This window comes from Conger conger, chromosome 17, assembly GCF_963514075.1.
Source record: "Conger conger chromosome 17, fConCon1.1, whole genome shotgun sequence".
Classification (NCBI taxonomy): domain Eukaryota; kingdom Metazoa; phylum Chordata; class Actinopteri; order Anguilliformes; family Congridae; genus Conger; species Conger conger.
In genome coordinates, this window is record NC_083776.1 from 9,945,672 (window position 1) to 9,960,734 (window position 15,063).

At 40.5% G+C, this 15,063-nt stretch overlaps 2 protein-coding genes across 3 annotated transcripts in view; one reads left to right on the plus strand and one right to left on the minus strand.

The window, feature by feature from the left end:
* The window catches only part of LOC133116171 (ly6/PLAUR domain-containing protein 1-like), a 43,266-nt gene extending 33,284 nt beyond the window's left edge, over positions 1-9,982 (plus strand). For both annotated transcript variants that reach the window (XM_061225447.1, XM_061225446.1), the window contains exon 3: positions 5,171-9,982. In XM_061225447.1, coding sequence (XP_061081431.1) covers positions 5,171-5,406 — 236 coding nt within the window. In that variant the 3' untranslated portion in view covers positions 5,407-9,982. The remainder of the gene's footprint in view (positions 1-5,170) is intronic.
* Positions 7,616-15,063, minus strand: part of LOC133116170 (G-protein coupled receptor 39-like) — a 42,561-nt gene continuing 35,113 nt past the window's right edge. The window contains exon 2 of the mRNA XM_061225445.1: positions 7,616-8,858. Coding sequence (XP_061081429.1) covers positions 8,392-8,858 — 467 coding nt within the window. The 3' untranslated portion in view covers positions 7,616-8,391. The remainder of the gene's footprint in view (positions 8,859-15,063) is intronic.

Here is a 15,063-nt window from a genome sequence, read left to right on the forward strand (position 1 = left end):
AACAAAGCCTATCAGGATCTAGACAAAAAAAAAAGGATGTACCAAGCGCTGGGAAAAGTTCAAAGAATGGCAACTAAAGTAGTTCCTTGTTTGATGTAAAAGGTTAAGAGGAAGGATTCAAAATATGTATTATTTTCACGTTTGTAAAAGGAGACTAAGTGGGATTTAATTGAAGATTCATAAAAAGGATTAATAGTTAACTGATGTAGACTTTTCAGGTTGAGCTCTGTCAGCTGAGCAAGGGGACGTCAGCTGTGAGCAAACAGAAAAGTCTGCACAAAGTGTCAGTAGAGCATCGCTTCTTTACACAGACGTTATGCGTGGGATAGCTTGCCGGGTCAGGCAGAGGCGGGGGACTCGAAGGATGTTCAAGTCCATGCTTGATGCAGTGCTAGATAGTTTCTAGTTTATAGGTGAATGGGGAGCTCTGAACACTCAGTTGTTTGGGCGGTAGGTAAATTATGACCACAAATTAACTGAATGAGCCCGTTCTCATTATTATATGTTCTTTTGTTCTTTTTAGCTGAAAAAAAGTATCTTTCCTTGGTGATATTCTTTGCATCACCATGGTGATACAGAAATAACCCCTGTTCTACTATACATAAAGGGCAGCAGAATAGAGAAATGCTTTCCAGTGTTATTCTTCCTATTGATAAAGCCTGTTTTAGTTATTGTATAGCTTTTGCCTCAGCCTTGTCACTTGGTCAGGATAGAGAGTTTTTTGTCCATTTGATGATTGTGGAAATGGAAACAATTTCATAATTGAAGCTCCAAATTCTCTGTTTATTGATAATACAAACTCATCTGAATGGATATGAAACCAGAAGCAGGATAACTAATTACACATACAGTATCTCCATACTATACCCACTTTCATAAAAATAAGGTTTTATCAAAGCAAATTAGTTACTTTTTCTGTTGATAAAATCAACAGAGGCATCCAAGGTGCAGCATAATTAAACAAAAACAATCTAACCTTGTTGTGTGTAATAAAACATGCATTTTATTACGTAACAGTGCTAGAAGCAGTTTAGGTTCAGCAGGGCAGTTAAAGGCAGCCTATTAACCAAATCCAGTTTTTGCCAAAACTGCAAAATAAAAATATATTGAAATGAGGCTTAAATAGGATGCAAATGGGTAGACAAAGTGAATAAAATGCAAGCCTAGAGAAATTGAAGAGAAAGAGGACAGGCAAGATAAAAGGGAAAGTAGGCACACAGTGGAGTGTGTTGTATATGGGATTTTAAATAAGTAGTAATAGTAACTACTTAAAAATACAAATTCAATTTAACCTTACAGTATATCCATTTATTACACAAGAAATAAGATCAGCAAAATTTACGAAAAACATTATTTTTCTTTCAATTAAAAAGGCAGCATAGACAGCAACCCAGTGATACATAGATGACTGGAGAGAAATACCCTACTGGGGCATTCAGTTCGGTGGAGAATTGGATTTGTTTGGGTCATACCTACAGGTGGAGAGAACACAGACACCTGGATTAGACATCTAATCAGCCCAGGGGCTTAAAAGTGAGACTGGAAGCACACATTGAGTGTTTTTTTCTCCAATCCTTCCTCTTCCTTTTTTTTTTGTGTCGGAACACAGACGGTGCAGAAAGAAAGCACCACTGAAAGAGCGGTGAGATGTGTTTCAGTTCATTCTCGTCGCGAACACCTGAGGGGGAAGGGGAAAGTCTTTTTGTTATTTGGTGTCATGTTGGTGTGGGTGCGTGCTCTCTCCCCGTGTGGGGAAACTAGTCTGCTGACCTGGAACTCTCTCTCCCCGGGGTGTCACATACGACACACCAGCCTTTGGAAATATTGAGTGATTTCCCATCTTTGTGCCTCTAAGACTCTTGAGAGAATCGAAAATTTTTTAGTTCAAATACCGTGAAAAAGTATTTGCCTTCCAGATTTCCTCTATTATTGCATATTTGTCACACTGATTGGTTTCAGATCTGTAGACAAAATTTAATATTGGACAAATTGAACCTGAGTAAATTAAAAACACGTTTTTAGTTTACTCATTTAACGAGAAACATTTATCAAACACCATATCATCCATGTGAAAAAGTAATAGCCCCCTTGAACTGGTTGCACCACCTTTAGCAGCAATAACTGCAGCCAAATGCTTCCTATAGTTTTATATCAATTTTAGCCCACACCTGTTTGCAGAACTGCTTTAATTCAGTTTAATTCAATGTCTTTACATGAAAGTATACCAGTGCAAAAACAAAGTTGTTTTTGTCAGCAGGAGGGTGGTAGTGGGAGGTGAGATTGGTGAACCTTAGCTGTTTGAACATACAAGCTCGAGTAGATAATATCAAAAAAATGTTTTATATCAGTTTCACAACCTGCTAAGGCTGGGTGGTCATTGTACATTGTAGATGAGTGTGGTGCTATAATAAAGCTATATCAAGCTAAAAACTCACACAAAGATGGCTAGCTGGAGGGTTCAAGAATAATTCATTAACATGATCTGACCAGCTCAAGCTATGTTTTGAAACTGGTAGCTGGTCATTTAAAGCTGGGCATAGCTGGATTGTACACCAGGGTAGGATTGTGGATACAATGCTACTTCACACACCATGAATCTGCAGCCCTCCTACCCAGCCACTTCTCCTGCACACCAGATCCTTGTCAGTAATGAACTCCTGGAGCAGGGCATGAGGGCCTTCCTTCCTCAGAATTAGCAGACAGAAGTATTTGGGGCGACATGGCTCAGGCAGTAAGAGCAGTCATCTGGCAGTCGGAGGGTTGCCGGTTTGATCCCCCGCCCGGGCAGTGTCGAAGTGTCCCTGAGCAAGACACCTTGTGTGAGTGTGTGTATGAATGGGTGAATGGATCGATTGTACAGCGCTTTGGATAAAGGCGCTATATAAATGCCTGCCATTGTTGCCCTGTCACAGAGGACAGCAGTAATCTGAAGCAGTAATTGCCTGCTAACTCGGGCTGTCTCCTACCAGCACGGGGAAGGCAAAGGAAGACATTGTGTCGCGTTTACCGACTGTCACGCAGTTTGACAGCTCAAAAAGGAATTTAGTGTGCCGAGAGTTTCCGACGATAGGGTGGGCAGGGGACAGAAACGCTTATGCAGCTGCAGTCCGAGGCTAAAACACGAAGAAATGTTTTTTGTCTTTCACCTCTCCGTATCGAATTTATTACATTTCGAATTAATTCCCATCATTAAGGGTTCACAGAGCCCTTGGTAGTCATCAGCGAGAGGATCCTGACTTTGTGTTTATGGTGCGAGTAAGTGTTAGTTCCTGTGGTTTCTCTAAAATACTAGACAGTTATTGTAGTGTGGTACTATCCAATTGGCTGTTCTTACAGAAAAAGAAGAGTGTTGGAGCGTTGCAGAACCCAGCAGCCATCTGTAAAGGCTGGAGTTCAGCAGCTTTAATGGGACACTTAAAAGACAGACTCAGATTGTTCATTTGCAGCAAGGTGACAGATGTGACTGGCAGGTTTGCCTTAGAAAGTCACGTTGCCCAAATGCTTCAGGTCATGGGGCTGAGGACAGTGAAGGGAATCTAGGGACTGTTAGACTCTGAAAGGTTCTGTCTACTTCTGTTGTTTTTCTCCGTTAAAAATAGATTTCTGTTCCAGTGCTTCATAATTTCATGTCATTAGCCTCATTCAACCAATAATGACACATTCATTTAATTAGAAATACAATTAAATCCTTAAATCAAACTGACAAACTGGTACTTTTATCCACCGCAGTTGTTATAACAGATTGTCACATTGTTTTCCATCTTATTATCTAAGGCATTATTTAATTTTCAGCTTTAATTTATCTTATTTGTACCTTTTTATCTTGGGAGGGAAAAGGAAATGTAAGGACATGTAAAAAAACAAAAAAAAAAACAAAGGCTTCTTCCTCCATCATCATCCAGTGGCTAATTGTATATGATAATGGGGACCCCCTTACAACAATGCGGTCCCCATATACAGAATAATCAAACACTACATAATTTCTCTGCTTCTATACAACAGCATCTGTAGTACAAACCAACTGGCTCCCGATATGAGCAGACAGAGTAGCAAGACACTCAACAGACAAAGCACACACGGCATCATATAGGAAACAAAGAAGCCTATTATAGCAAAATCAGTCAACTAACTTTCAACAGCCACTTGAGGTTGAAAGAATGAAAAGCACTGTAATATACTGGTATATTATTTAATAAACAGTAAATCCAGGGTTCAAACGTAGGCCCTTGGTTTGAATTGGCATGTAATGTCTTCTACATGACAACATGCAGACGACAAACTATATTTGAATTGTTCACACCATATATGGAAAATCGACATGACTTTCTTGATATTACTTCTGCTGGGGATGATTGCATACACAGCAGGCTGAGCTACAGAAGCAGGAAGCAGGAAGCAGGAAGTCTGAGATGAATAAGTTATGGCTGTGACATTATCCTTCAGACTCTTCTCCCCTTCCCCTGGTAATACCCAAACTTGTGTACCCCTCCTCCTTTTCTCACCAAGTTTGGTCAAGTCTGATCCAAACTGCTTGTCACATTCTCTTGCACGCATGGTCTTTTTTTAAACTAAGTGATTGATAATTGTTTAGCAATGTTAGCTCAGCAGCTGATGAAAACTGGCTTAACAGTGTAGTAATAACCTCTGGCAACTTTTTCTGAATAATTTTAAGAGTTTCTGACAGTGACATGATCACCAATTGCATCACATTCACTTACTGAATTAATGAAACTTTCTGATTGGTCTTCCAGGTCTTGAAACGGTAAGATCAATGGGAGTCTACATTATTTTAATAGCTGGCGGCTGCAACTCTTTTTCTGACATGGCAATTATTAAAAGCATTTATTTGCTAAAATATTCGGCTATTTTTATGGGATGTTTTATGGTAGGCTTTTGAAATAACTCTGGCCCACCCGTGGCTATAACTCCTGTTATCATTGTTCTGTTTCCAGAGGTGGAAAAGACAGGTTCTGAAAGCAAAGTTCCTTGCACATGTTTTTCTTCAACCAGGAGGTAGAACCAATTAGTGAAATGAGCCGGCTGAATTCACGGGTGGAAGGAACACGTGGCAGGACTTTAACTTTCTGACCCCTGGCCTCTCCACCTCTGTAGGGGTTGCGGGGCTTTTCCGTGGACGGGTCACTGAAGCGTTCCTCTGTGTCCTTGGCAGGTGTGCATTACCGGAAGTCCTGTGCCTCTTCGGGGGCGTGCCTCATCGCCTCTTCGGGCTACCAGCAGTTCTGCACGGGCAAGCTGCACTCCGTCTGCATCAGCTGCTGCAACACGCCGCTCTGCAACGGACCCCGCCTAAAAAAACGCCCCGCACCGTCCGTCTCGCCCCCGACCACTCCCCGCACCCCCCTCAGCCTCCTGCTCCTTTTTCTACCGCCCCTCCTGCTGACGTAGGGCCTGCCCCTTCCTGGACCCGACCAATGGGGGGTGTGGGGGGCTGTTTTCTGACAGGATTCTTCATTTACAGCGCTGAAGACCCATGTTGATTTTTCTTATTAATTATTTCAGTTCCTTTCCTTTGGTTTGTCGGCTTGACGGACACTAAGACGGAGTCTCGACCTTAGTGTTTAACAGTACCTTTAGCGTTTGTGTACGGTGCCTGCTCCTCTAGCTTATAGATGTTCAGTGGTCCTGGTGTTTAGTGTACAGCTGGAGAGGGAGAGGTATCCCCCCCCCCAAAGCTCGTGAACAGCCTCCTGGGATGGACTGACAGGAACAGACTGCTACAAGCGGCCATAGCGGCTTGGCCATTGCTTTTTTTCTGACGGTTTTGCGGAATCCTTGGCTGCTTAAAATCACTTATGGTGGTGAACAGTGGCAACAAGGGGAAAAAAGTGTCAAAGTGGAGATTTAACTGCAGGCAGGCAGAGTGGAGACACAGCAGTGTAACACAATCAATAGTCAGCAGCTCTCACAGAATACGCCTTTTTAATATTGTTGTGGCATTGATATTTTGTGAAAATACGATAGCGCCAAGTAGAGAACAAATGAAGTACATGTCATTTATTACAAATCATATTATAAAGAATAATCGATAGAAACAAGGGGTTTAGTGCAATGAAATTTGTAAAAAATATATCTATTTAGTGAAAATCAAACAGAATGCATGCCATTTTTCATAAGCCACTTGAAGAGCCTTATAATGATGTCTGACAGTGTGACAGAGATAAACGCTGCAATATGGAGTGGCCCTGATAGGGTTTAATCAATTTACCCACAATCCTTTACAGTTTAAAGCAACAGGTTTGAGGCTGTCTCGAGGAAACTGGGGCATCAGACAGCTCCTTCCTTCTTTGCCTTTTTATTTAAATTCTTTAAATATATATAAATATAAATGGCGCAACATGGCAATTCCCACCCTAATTTGGAATGGCCAATGCCGCTAACAAACTGTTGATTTGGGAGAATGTATACATCACATGCTCCTCCTCTGAAACCTGATGTCGTCAGCTCTTTTTTTTAAAGCTTGCATAGATTCAGGCGTCCCTTGATTAGCTTGCAGTCCAATGGTGCCCGATCAACCAGCAAAGTTCGCTACATGGCAATGAACGCAAATCCCGAACTGACTGAAACCTCTCACACGGTGGGCGACACAATTGCCAATTGCATGTCACCCTGTGGAGCCTCTGGTCACAGTCTCAGCACTGACAGGAAGAGTTGGTTTTTCACAATCTATAGATCTGGAGAAGATTGTGTCGATTTTTTTAAACGGGAAGCAATGATTTTACAGTCGCCCTCTTTTCAATTTACTCTCAATATTTCTTGAAATGCCGGTGTCATTATAATTGGTACATTTCACTTGAGAGATTAGATAAGATCACCTACATTACCGGTTTCTTCACTGGCAGAAACAGCTTGAAAGCATTTTTATGAAATTATTTATAAAGCCACTACAATGTTCATCCTACACTAAGTCTTAAGTGGTATAGCCTGGAGCACTTTCGGTACCTTCGGTACCTCCAGGACACACAAAGTGCCCTGTTAAACTCACAGGCTATTCCCTTCCACATATCACGGCTCTGTTGTTTGCAGTGGCAGCTGTTTAGGACTGGAGTGAATAAACTCTCACACTCTCACCAGGGCACAGTAACTCCCTCGTTTCTCCAGAGCTTATTTCCAGTGTAGCCCTCACCTCTTTTTGTGTTGTGCGTTTTTGTCTGTGGCCCTTCAATGCCTTGTTGTGCAGTGGTTCAACAGGAGACAGTTGAATGCTTGGGTTTTGTCTTGCCATTCTATGCCATTGCCATATTTTTCAATGATTATTCCCTTTCAGTGTTTGGTGTGGCCAAACACTGAACACTTGTGAAACATACAACTTATAGGACAGGAATTCTCCTCATTTGTTTGAGTCTGAAATACTGTACCAGTCTAATTTAAACAAGAAACATAGCAATGGGCAATTCACATTTTAAAATAAAATAGTTACATAAGGTAGATCTCAACTTGGTGTTTAAAGCCAGTCCACCACAATTATGAACAGCATCCACTTCAGGCAGCCATACATAAGGTATAATGTACATTATTAAGTAATTCCTTTATGTACAGTATATAGTGCAGTCTGTACATATTTGACAGTGGTACAATTTCTGTTATTTTGGCTCTGTACTCATGCACATTGGATTTTAAATGAAGCTATGAATAATGAAGTTAAAATGCAGCCATTTATTTTATTTGAAGGTATTTACTGTACATGCACATTGGGTGATCTGTGTAGAAACAACATCTGTTATACATAACATACCAAATATAATGGGACAGTTGGATTAGTCAGGTGTATTCAATCGCTTCCTTAGTGCAGTAATAACAAAGCTTTCAGTACCTAGTCTTGATTCTAGGCTTTTGGTTACATTTGGAGTGTGTTATTGCTGTTTGTCAATATGAGGACCAGAGTTGTGCCAATGACTGTTAGGGAAGCATTTATGAGGCTGAGAAATAAGAAAAAAAAAACATAGAAATAGACATGGACCAAACAATAGGCAGACCAAAATCAATAGTTTAGAACATCATTAGAACGAAAAAGAGCATTGGTGAGCTCAGTAATCACAAAGGGACTGGTAGGCATCTTATCCCGATTATTGTTTCACTTCAAATCCAATGTGCTGGAGTACAGATCGAAAAGAACAGAAATTGTACCACTGTCCAAATACTTACGGTAACATGACATGCAAATGTAATTTCTGGATGAAATCGCTGCTACAACCTGTTGCATTCTGTCTACATTCTTTCATCCTTGGAGAAAATGCATATTTAATTGGTGACTCCTTCGGGAAACTGCACATCTCCTTGGGGAAACCATGAATTTCCTTGGTACCACCTCTGAGGAACATGTTTCTTGGGAAGCTTATTGGAGAACCCTGCACTGTACATCCTTGGCAGGTCTCAGATTTCAGTTTGTGAAGTCAGGCTGCTCTCCTGCGTCGCACTCCGCTCGGAAGACTCCGAGGGGCCGGCCAAGCTCTCGCGGTGAGTAGGGGCGTGGCCTGCCGGAGGGGAAGTGGCCTTGGCCTCGGTGGGCCGGTCACGCCGGAAGGACCTGAGCAGCAGGGGGCGCAGCGAACGGGCTGAGGTGCTGTCGGAAGTGTTCAGGGTCCTCTTGTTGACGTGCTCGATGGTCAGCCGGCACTGCAGCACCTGGACAAAGACTCGACGGAACTGGCGGGAGGAAAGGTTGTAGAGGAAGGGGTTGATCACGGAGCTGAGGTAGAAAAAGGTGTCGGCGATGGGGTGGAGAACGATGTAGGCCCTGAAGTAGGGCACGGTCCACTCGGATTTGGGTGAGGCCGCCGTCATCAGCCGTCGGATCTGATTGGGGATCCAGCATCCTGCGAGAGCACCCACAATTAAGCCTGAGAGAGGGAGGAAAGAGGGGGAGGAGAAGAACACAGGGAAAGAGGAAGAAGGAAAGAGAGTTCATTGTTAAATTGTTTTCAATAAAATATTTTTACAGTCTGGATTTTGGATTAATTTTTTTATTAATTTACTGCTAGCACAAAATTTAACATATTTAATTTATGACATTAAGAACTAATATAGTACTTGCACTTCCTATTTGCAGGCTTTGATTCAATCTCATTTCAAAATATTTTGTCAAGTGGACTGAAGAAAGTGCTAGTAGCTTAAGCGTTCAACTATTAGTATTGCAGCTGCTGAAATTGAGGTAAAGATTGTAAGAAGCAATTATATTATGCTTAATAAATCATTTTAGATTTAAGTTTTGTACACACAATTCCACTAAAACGTAAGCCTTTTGCTGAAAGTGAAGTATGAAGCTTATTGCAGTCAGATTGAATCTCAGCCATTTTTTTTCTCTTGGTGTAATTTTTTCTTGCTTTTTCTTCTGTGTGCCATAGCTGTTATGACATGCATTCATAACACACGATAATGTCAATTATTCTCAGAATAATTTTGCTTTTGTTAAAATCATGAAATCTTACTTCTGTTCTGTTTAATTATTTAATGAGCAGAAAGCACATTTCTAGATGTTTAGTGAAAACACAATTTCATGTTGATGTATTTCAGTCCTGAGTACCAAGCATTAAAGTCAGTAATATATTCATGAAATTCCATTGTACTTCAGTTTTGAGCTTGATCATTTACATGCACTAATGATTATTTTTTGTCTCACGTTCACAAGCCGGTGAATATCAAAAATAAAATGATTACACAATGACTTTAAATGGAAGACAAATGAAAACACATAAAAAAGTTGTTTAATGAATGGGAAGTCAGCTTGATCGATTCAATTTGTGTCTTTGAATTGATTACATATTTCAGTGGTTTTAATGACTGTTTAGAAAATGTCAGCTTATGAATGTCAGTGCTCCTCAAAATGGGAATTAGATGATACATGTTTTATAGAAAATGTCTTTTTTAAATGGAGGGTTACCAGGATTGGGCTTCTGTGAAGAGAATTCAATTAACACAAAATAAAACTCAAGAATTACATACAAATAAAGTTGTGGCAAAAGAGCTTCTGTTTTGATTCTTTAATCATAAGTGAAAATCTATAAAAATACCTTCATACTCATACTCATGCACTTGTACTGGTTACTTTTATATTAGTATAGTATAGTATCCATTCTTGAATACATAGTCACATTATTAAATGTGTACAGAGTAGGAACAGCTGGAACCATTTTAAAAGCCTATACCCTGTAAATCTGAGAACTAAATTAAACTTTTTCATGACATTTATTTGTCATCTGCACATTTCTGGTTTTTTTTTGCATTGCCTCTACATCCTCCCATGCCCTGTCTCTAGCCCCCACCTCTGGTCCGTGATTGCAATCTGAAACCCGTTGTTCGGACTTCATTACGTCTCATCTGGACACCATACAGTAGTTCCTGCACTTATTTTAGTCCATTTCAAGCACTGCTTCTGCACTGAACAAAGAATGACATTGGGGCACTGCCAGTCCACTGCAGTCCAGAGTAATGGGGACTGATTGTAAGAACACAACAGAGGTCAAGATTGCAGATTTCTCTTCAGTCCAGGTTGGTGTGCAGGGGTGTAAATCATGTTTCATTGATACCATGGTTACTCCTGTAGGATGTGGTGCTGGAGTGTAAGTTAGGGATGCCAACAAACATATTCTTGCAAGTCTTGAATTCCTTCATAATTACATAAACATGTAAATTGGTTGAGGTGCATCATCATATGAAAAAAATATGTATTATGAATTGTATTATGCATGTCAGGTCAAATTTCAAAGGTCAAATTACAGGCCTATTTGACAATACATTTTTACTTTCGTCGATGCTTTTGTACAAATACAAGAGGAGCTCTGCTTTTCAGAGGAGGAACATAGGATTTATATATTGGAGATTGTCCAAGGCAGTATGTATGTGAACAACTGTGTATGTTTTCTGACAGTGTCGTTTGCATAGTATTTTGCATTTAATTTCACCATATGTTGATGCATTTCAATACTGCAGGTTTTCACAAGATATGGACAACATTGTTTTTGTCTGTAAATCTTGCATCCACAATATAAATTGAACAAAGGCCATGTTAAGCAGCATAAATAACCAGCTAGTGTATGGCAGGGTTAGTTATCCCATACTCACAATCATAAATCAAAAATATGAAAAGTCATTTTAGGCGATCCAAATCTTGAAAACAGAAAATGAAAAAAGTTTGGAAATGGGAAAAACTTCACTTCTTTTCTAGCCATGTTTTATTCATCACATACGTGTCCCAGGACAATGCAACCTAGCAGAACAGTGTACAAAGCAATGAGAGGGAAAGCCTTGAAAACCAAGTCTTGAAATACACAGTCTTAAAGAAAATGAATAGTTTATTTATTCTGCATACCCGTTTAAAAATGATTCAGCATGTTACTGTTTCTCCATGTTGAATGGTAAATGGTTGGCATTTTATATAGCGCCTTTATCCAAAGTGCTGTACAATTGATGCTTCTCATTCACCCATTCATACACACACTCACACACTGATGGCGATTGGCTGCCATGCAAGGTGCCGACCAGCTCTTCAGGAGCATTTGGGGGTCAGGTGTCTTGCTCAGGGACACTTTGACACAGCCCGGACGGGGGATCGAACCGGCAACCCTCCGACTGCCTTACTGCCTGAGCCATGTCGCCTAATGTTACAGTTTTCATTGGTTATATTCACTGAACATACAGTAGCACCCTAATAAACCACACAGGACCAACTGAAGAGTACCATGTGTTTAACAAGGTGCTGGAAATATGCTTTAGGGGTCTTGGTCCATGGTGACCCGATTGTAACATGTTTGTCCAGCAAATTTCTCAGCAATACATTGTCACTGTGAACCTCCCCTTCCACCTCATTTCAAAGGGGCTGTATTGCATTCCGGGGGCTGTGCAGGCCATTGGACGAAGCCAAATTCACTGTCATGTTTGTGGAACCAGCTTGAGTTGATGCGAGGCACATCGTTTTTTCTGGAAGTATCCATTTGATAGAATGTGGCCCTAAAGGGATGCCCTTGGTCAGCAACAATGCTTAGGTATGCTGTGGTATTCCAATTATTCTCGATTGGTATTAAGGGGCCTAATACATTCCTAAAAACATTCCCCACATGATTAAACACCCTCCGGCCTGCATTGTTGACACAAGGCAGGATGGATCCATGGATTCCTGCTAATTGAAAATACTGACCCTACCCTCTGCATGCTGCAACGGAAATGAGATTCGAGAAACAAGATTCTTCAGACCAGATCATGTTTTTCATATCTTCCTTTGTCCACTTTTGTTGATCTCATCACCATTGTAACCTCATCTTCCTGTTCTAAGCTGGCAGTAGTACAACAGCATCTGCTGTAGCCCATTAATTTCAAGGTTTGATGTGTGAGATGCTGTTCTGCACTACTGTAAGCAGTAAATAAGTGAGTTATAGCATTTTCACTTTCTTGTACCTTCTGATTATAATTTTTCAAGATGACAAATATCTGATGAGAGAACTATCTGTCTTGTCATTTGCATTGCAGTTCATTAATAAATTGTACTTTCTTCATTGTACTGTTTGCTGAGTCATTTTAGATCACTGACATTTTATTCATATTCCATTGTTCTTCGCTGGTGTGATGTGATTAAAGGACAAAACATTGCATTCATAAGAAGATAATACCTTGCACTGGTTGTTCAGACTATATATTAATTTCCAGAAGTTTGGTAAAACCAGTCAAAATTCAGGTGTTTTAGTTAAACATACAGTGTGTAGTTAGTTAAGTAGATAATGTGGTAATAGGGTGGATAGAATGCCTCTTGTCTCAACAGGTTTTCAGTAGATCTCCATAAACATGCATAAAGTATTTCATGAAAACATGTGAAACATTTTCTTCAGAAGAAAATGCTGTTGTTGCTAGGCATAGGCTGCAAACTGTGACTGGCTTACCAAATTGTGAAATGTGGAAATCAACCAGTGAACAATCAGCACATGGTATTATTTCTCTGTCTAATGTATGCAATGTCTTGTTCTTTAAGGACATCTGCTAGCACACTATAAGAGAAGAATGGTGGCATATGAGCAACATTTTAAATGAACCTAAAGTGGGGAGGTTCAGTGGGTGGGGGAAGAGCAGTGTTAATGTTTATTTGGACATTAAGTGCAAGTGTTCCCACATGAGCAGTGTGGTGGGGTCGTGGCCACCAACTGATCACTGTCATTCATTTCATAATTGTTTTCCTGTCAAATTAAGATTAATTAGATTTATTCTAAGCATCATTTACAGAGACAGGTAACAGTTATAAGTATCTCATGTTGCGGTTGTTATCAGGCTGTCAGCGATAAGTGAGTAGTGAGCTTTGTATAAGAGCTGTCTACTCTCGGTAGACTCATCTGTGGTGATGCTTTAGTCACCATGGAGACTTGAAATAACAGCACTCCTACAGCATTGCGTAGTATGGCTATCATTGGTTTCTTCAGGAAAAGACAATACATTACTGCCTGCATGTCACAGCGAATGTGTCTGATTATCAGGTCAGGGGGGTTAGAGATGACCACACTTCCACTGGAGAGGTGATTAAAACTTTGCTAGCCTGACATTGTTGCTAATGAGGGACAGTGAGCCCTCCCTGGTATGGCTGCTCATATGCTGTGGAAAAAGAAGATGGCTGCTGAAACTACTGCAGTTCTCACATAAGGAAATTAGGGAACAGAGCATTACAGGACGGAGGCAATGGTAATCCAAAACTGTTGTTTTGATGAATATATATTTTTTATGTTTTCGCAAAGTGAGGATGACATTCTTAAGTATCTGCACGAGAACACCGAACACTCCATAAATGTCGCAATGCATTACCCTGTTCAATGCCTAAATGTTTTTCAATACAGCATAACAAAGTTTCAACCATCACTGACACAAATCAAATTCCATCCCGTAAAGGCTCTGTCTGTCTGTCTCCAGGAATTTTCACAAATTCCCTTTCTATACAAACACTTATTCTGTTTCCCCCTCTCACCTCACCAGTGCAGTAGCTAATGGACAGTGCAATATGAGAAACATTGGCTCAGTGAGACAGTACAACGGGACAGGTAAACATGGCCTCATGCTGCCAGTTCCTCATATGTCTTGTAGATGAGGAGATTCTTAACCCTTTCTTTGTCAGTTTAAATTATCTCAAAAACTATTTACTGCACACACATGGTTGAAGACTTAAATTAAAGAAGAGGCTTGTACCATTCAGAAATGTGAGAAAACAAATGTATACTAAAGATACACTAAAGTACAAAACAATTACAAAACGTGTTATTTAGCTGGCACCAACAATCACGCCACGGTTGAAATCACTTTTTTCAACCACTTCTTCACCATTCTGATGTTTGATGTGAATATTAACTGAAGCTCCTAACCCGTATCCCGTAACTGCTGCCACATGATTAGATAATCACATGAATATGTAGGTGTACATGATAGTTCCTAATGAAGTGCTCAGTGATCTGTATATTTAGAAGCGGCTGTTACTGACCCAGCATGCAGAATAGACCTACAGTACAGGTGTATCGATAAAAACGTACATTTTGAGGAATTTGGAACAGATATAGTCCTACCAATTGCTGGCCATTCACTTCATAGCTACAGCGCTGATTATTTACTGCCGTCTTGTGCTTTTAGTGAAACAGGCTTCGGGCTGCTAAACATGGCTCCTAAAAGCTGCCTATATGCTGGAGTTCTTGTTTCATATGACCCTGCCGCGACCTGCTCTCTCTCTCACTATAGGTCCGTGCGCAGTCACCTGTAAAATTGCTCCTGCAAAAGAACGGGTCTGTGATCGATAAAACGGAACATAACAGCTGCATTACAGAGAGTCAAAGTCCCTTCAGACCGTATAATGATAGTTTCTTTGTCAATAAAAATACCGCCAATACATTCGGCACTGGTAATTTTATTTACAGACATCAATGAATATAAAAGAGTGTGAGATCAATATTTGCATACTGAAGTAGCAGGCAGTTACCCAGCCACTGCACACCATTTGCGAGGAAGGTTGGGTGCTAGTTTTTCTAGTTACGATCTCAGACAGGATTGACAATTTCCCTCAATAGGAAAGATTGCTCAATAAGACTTAAT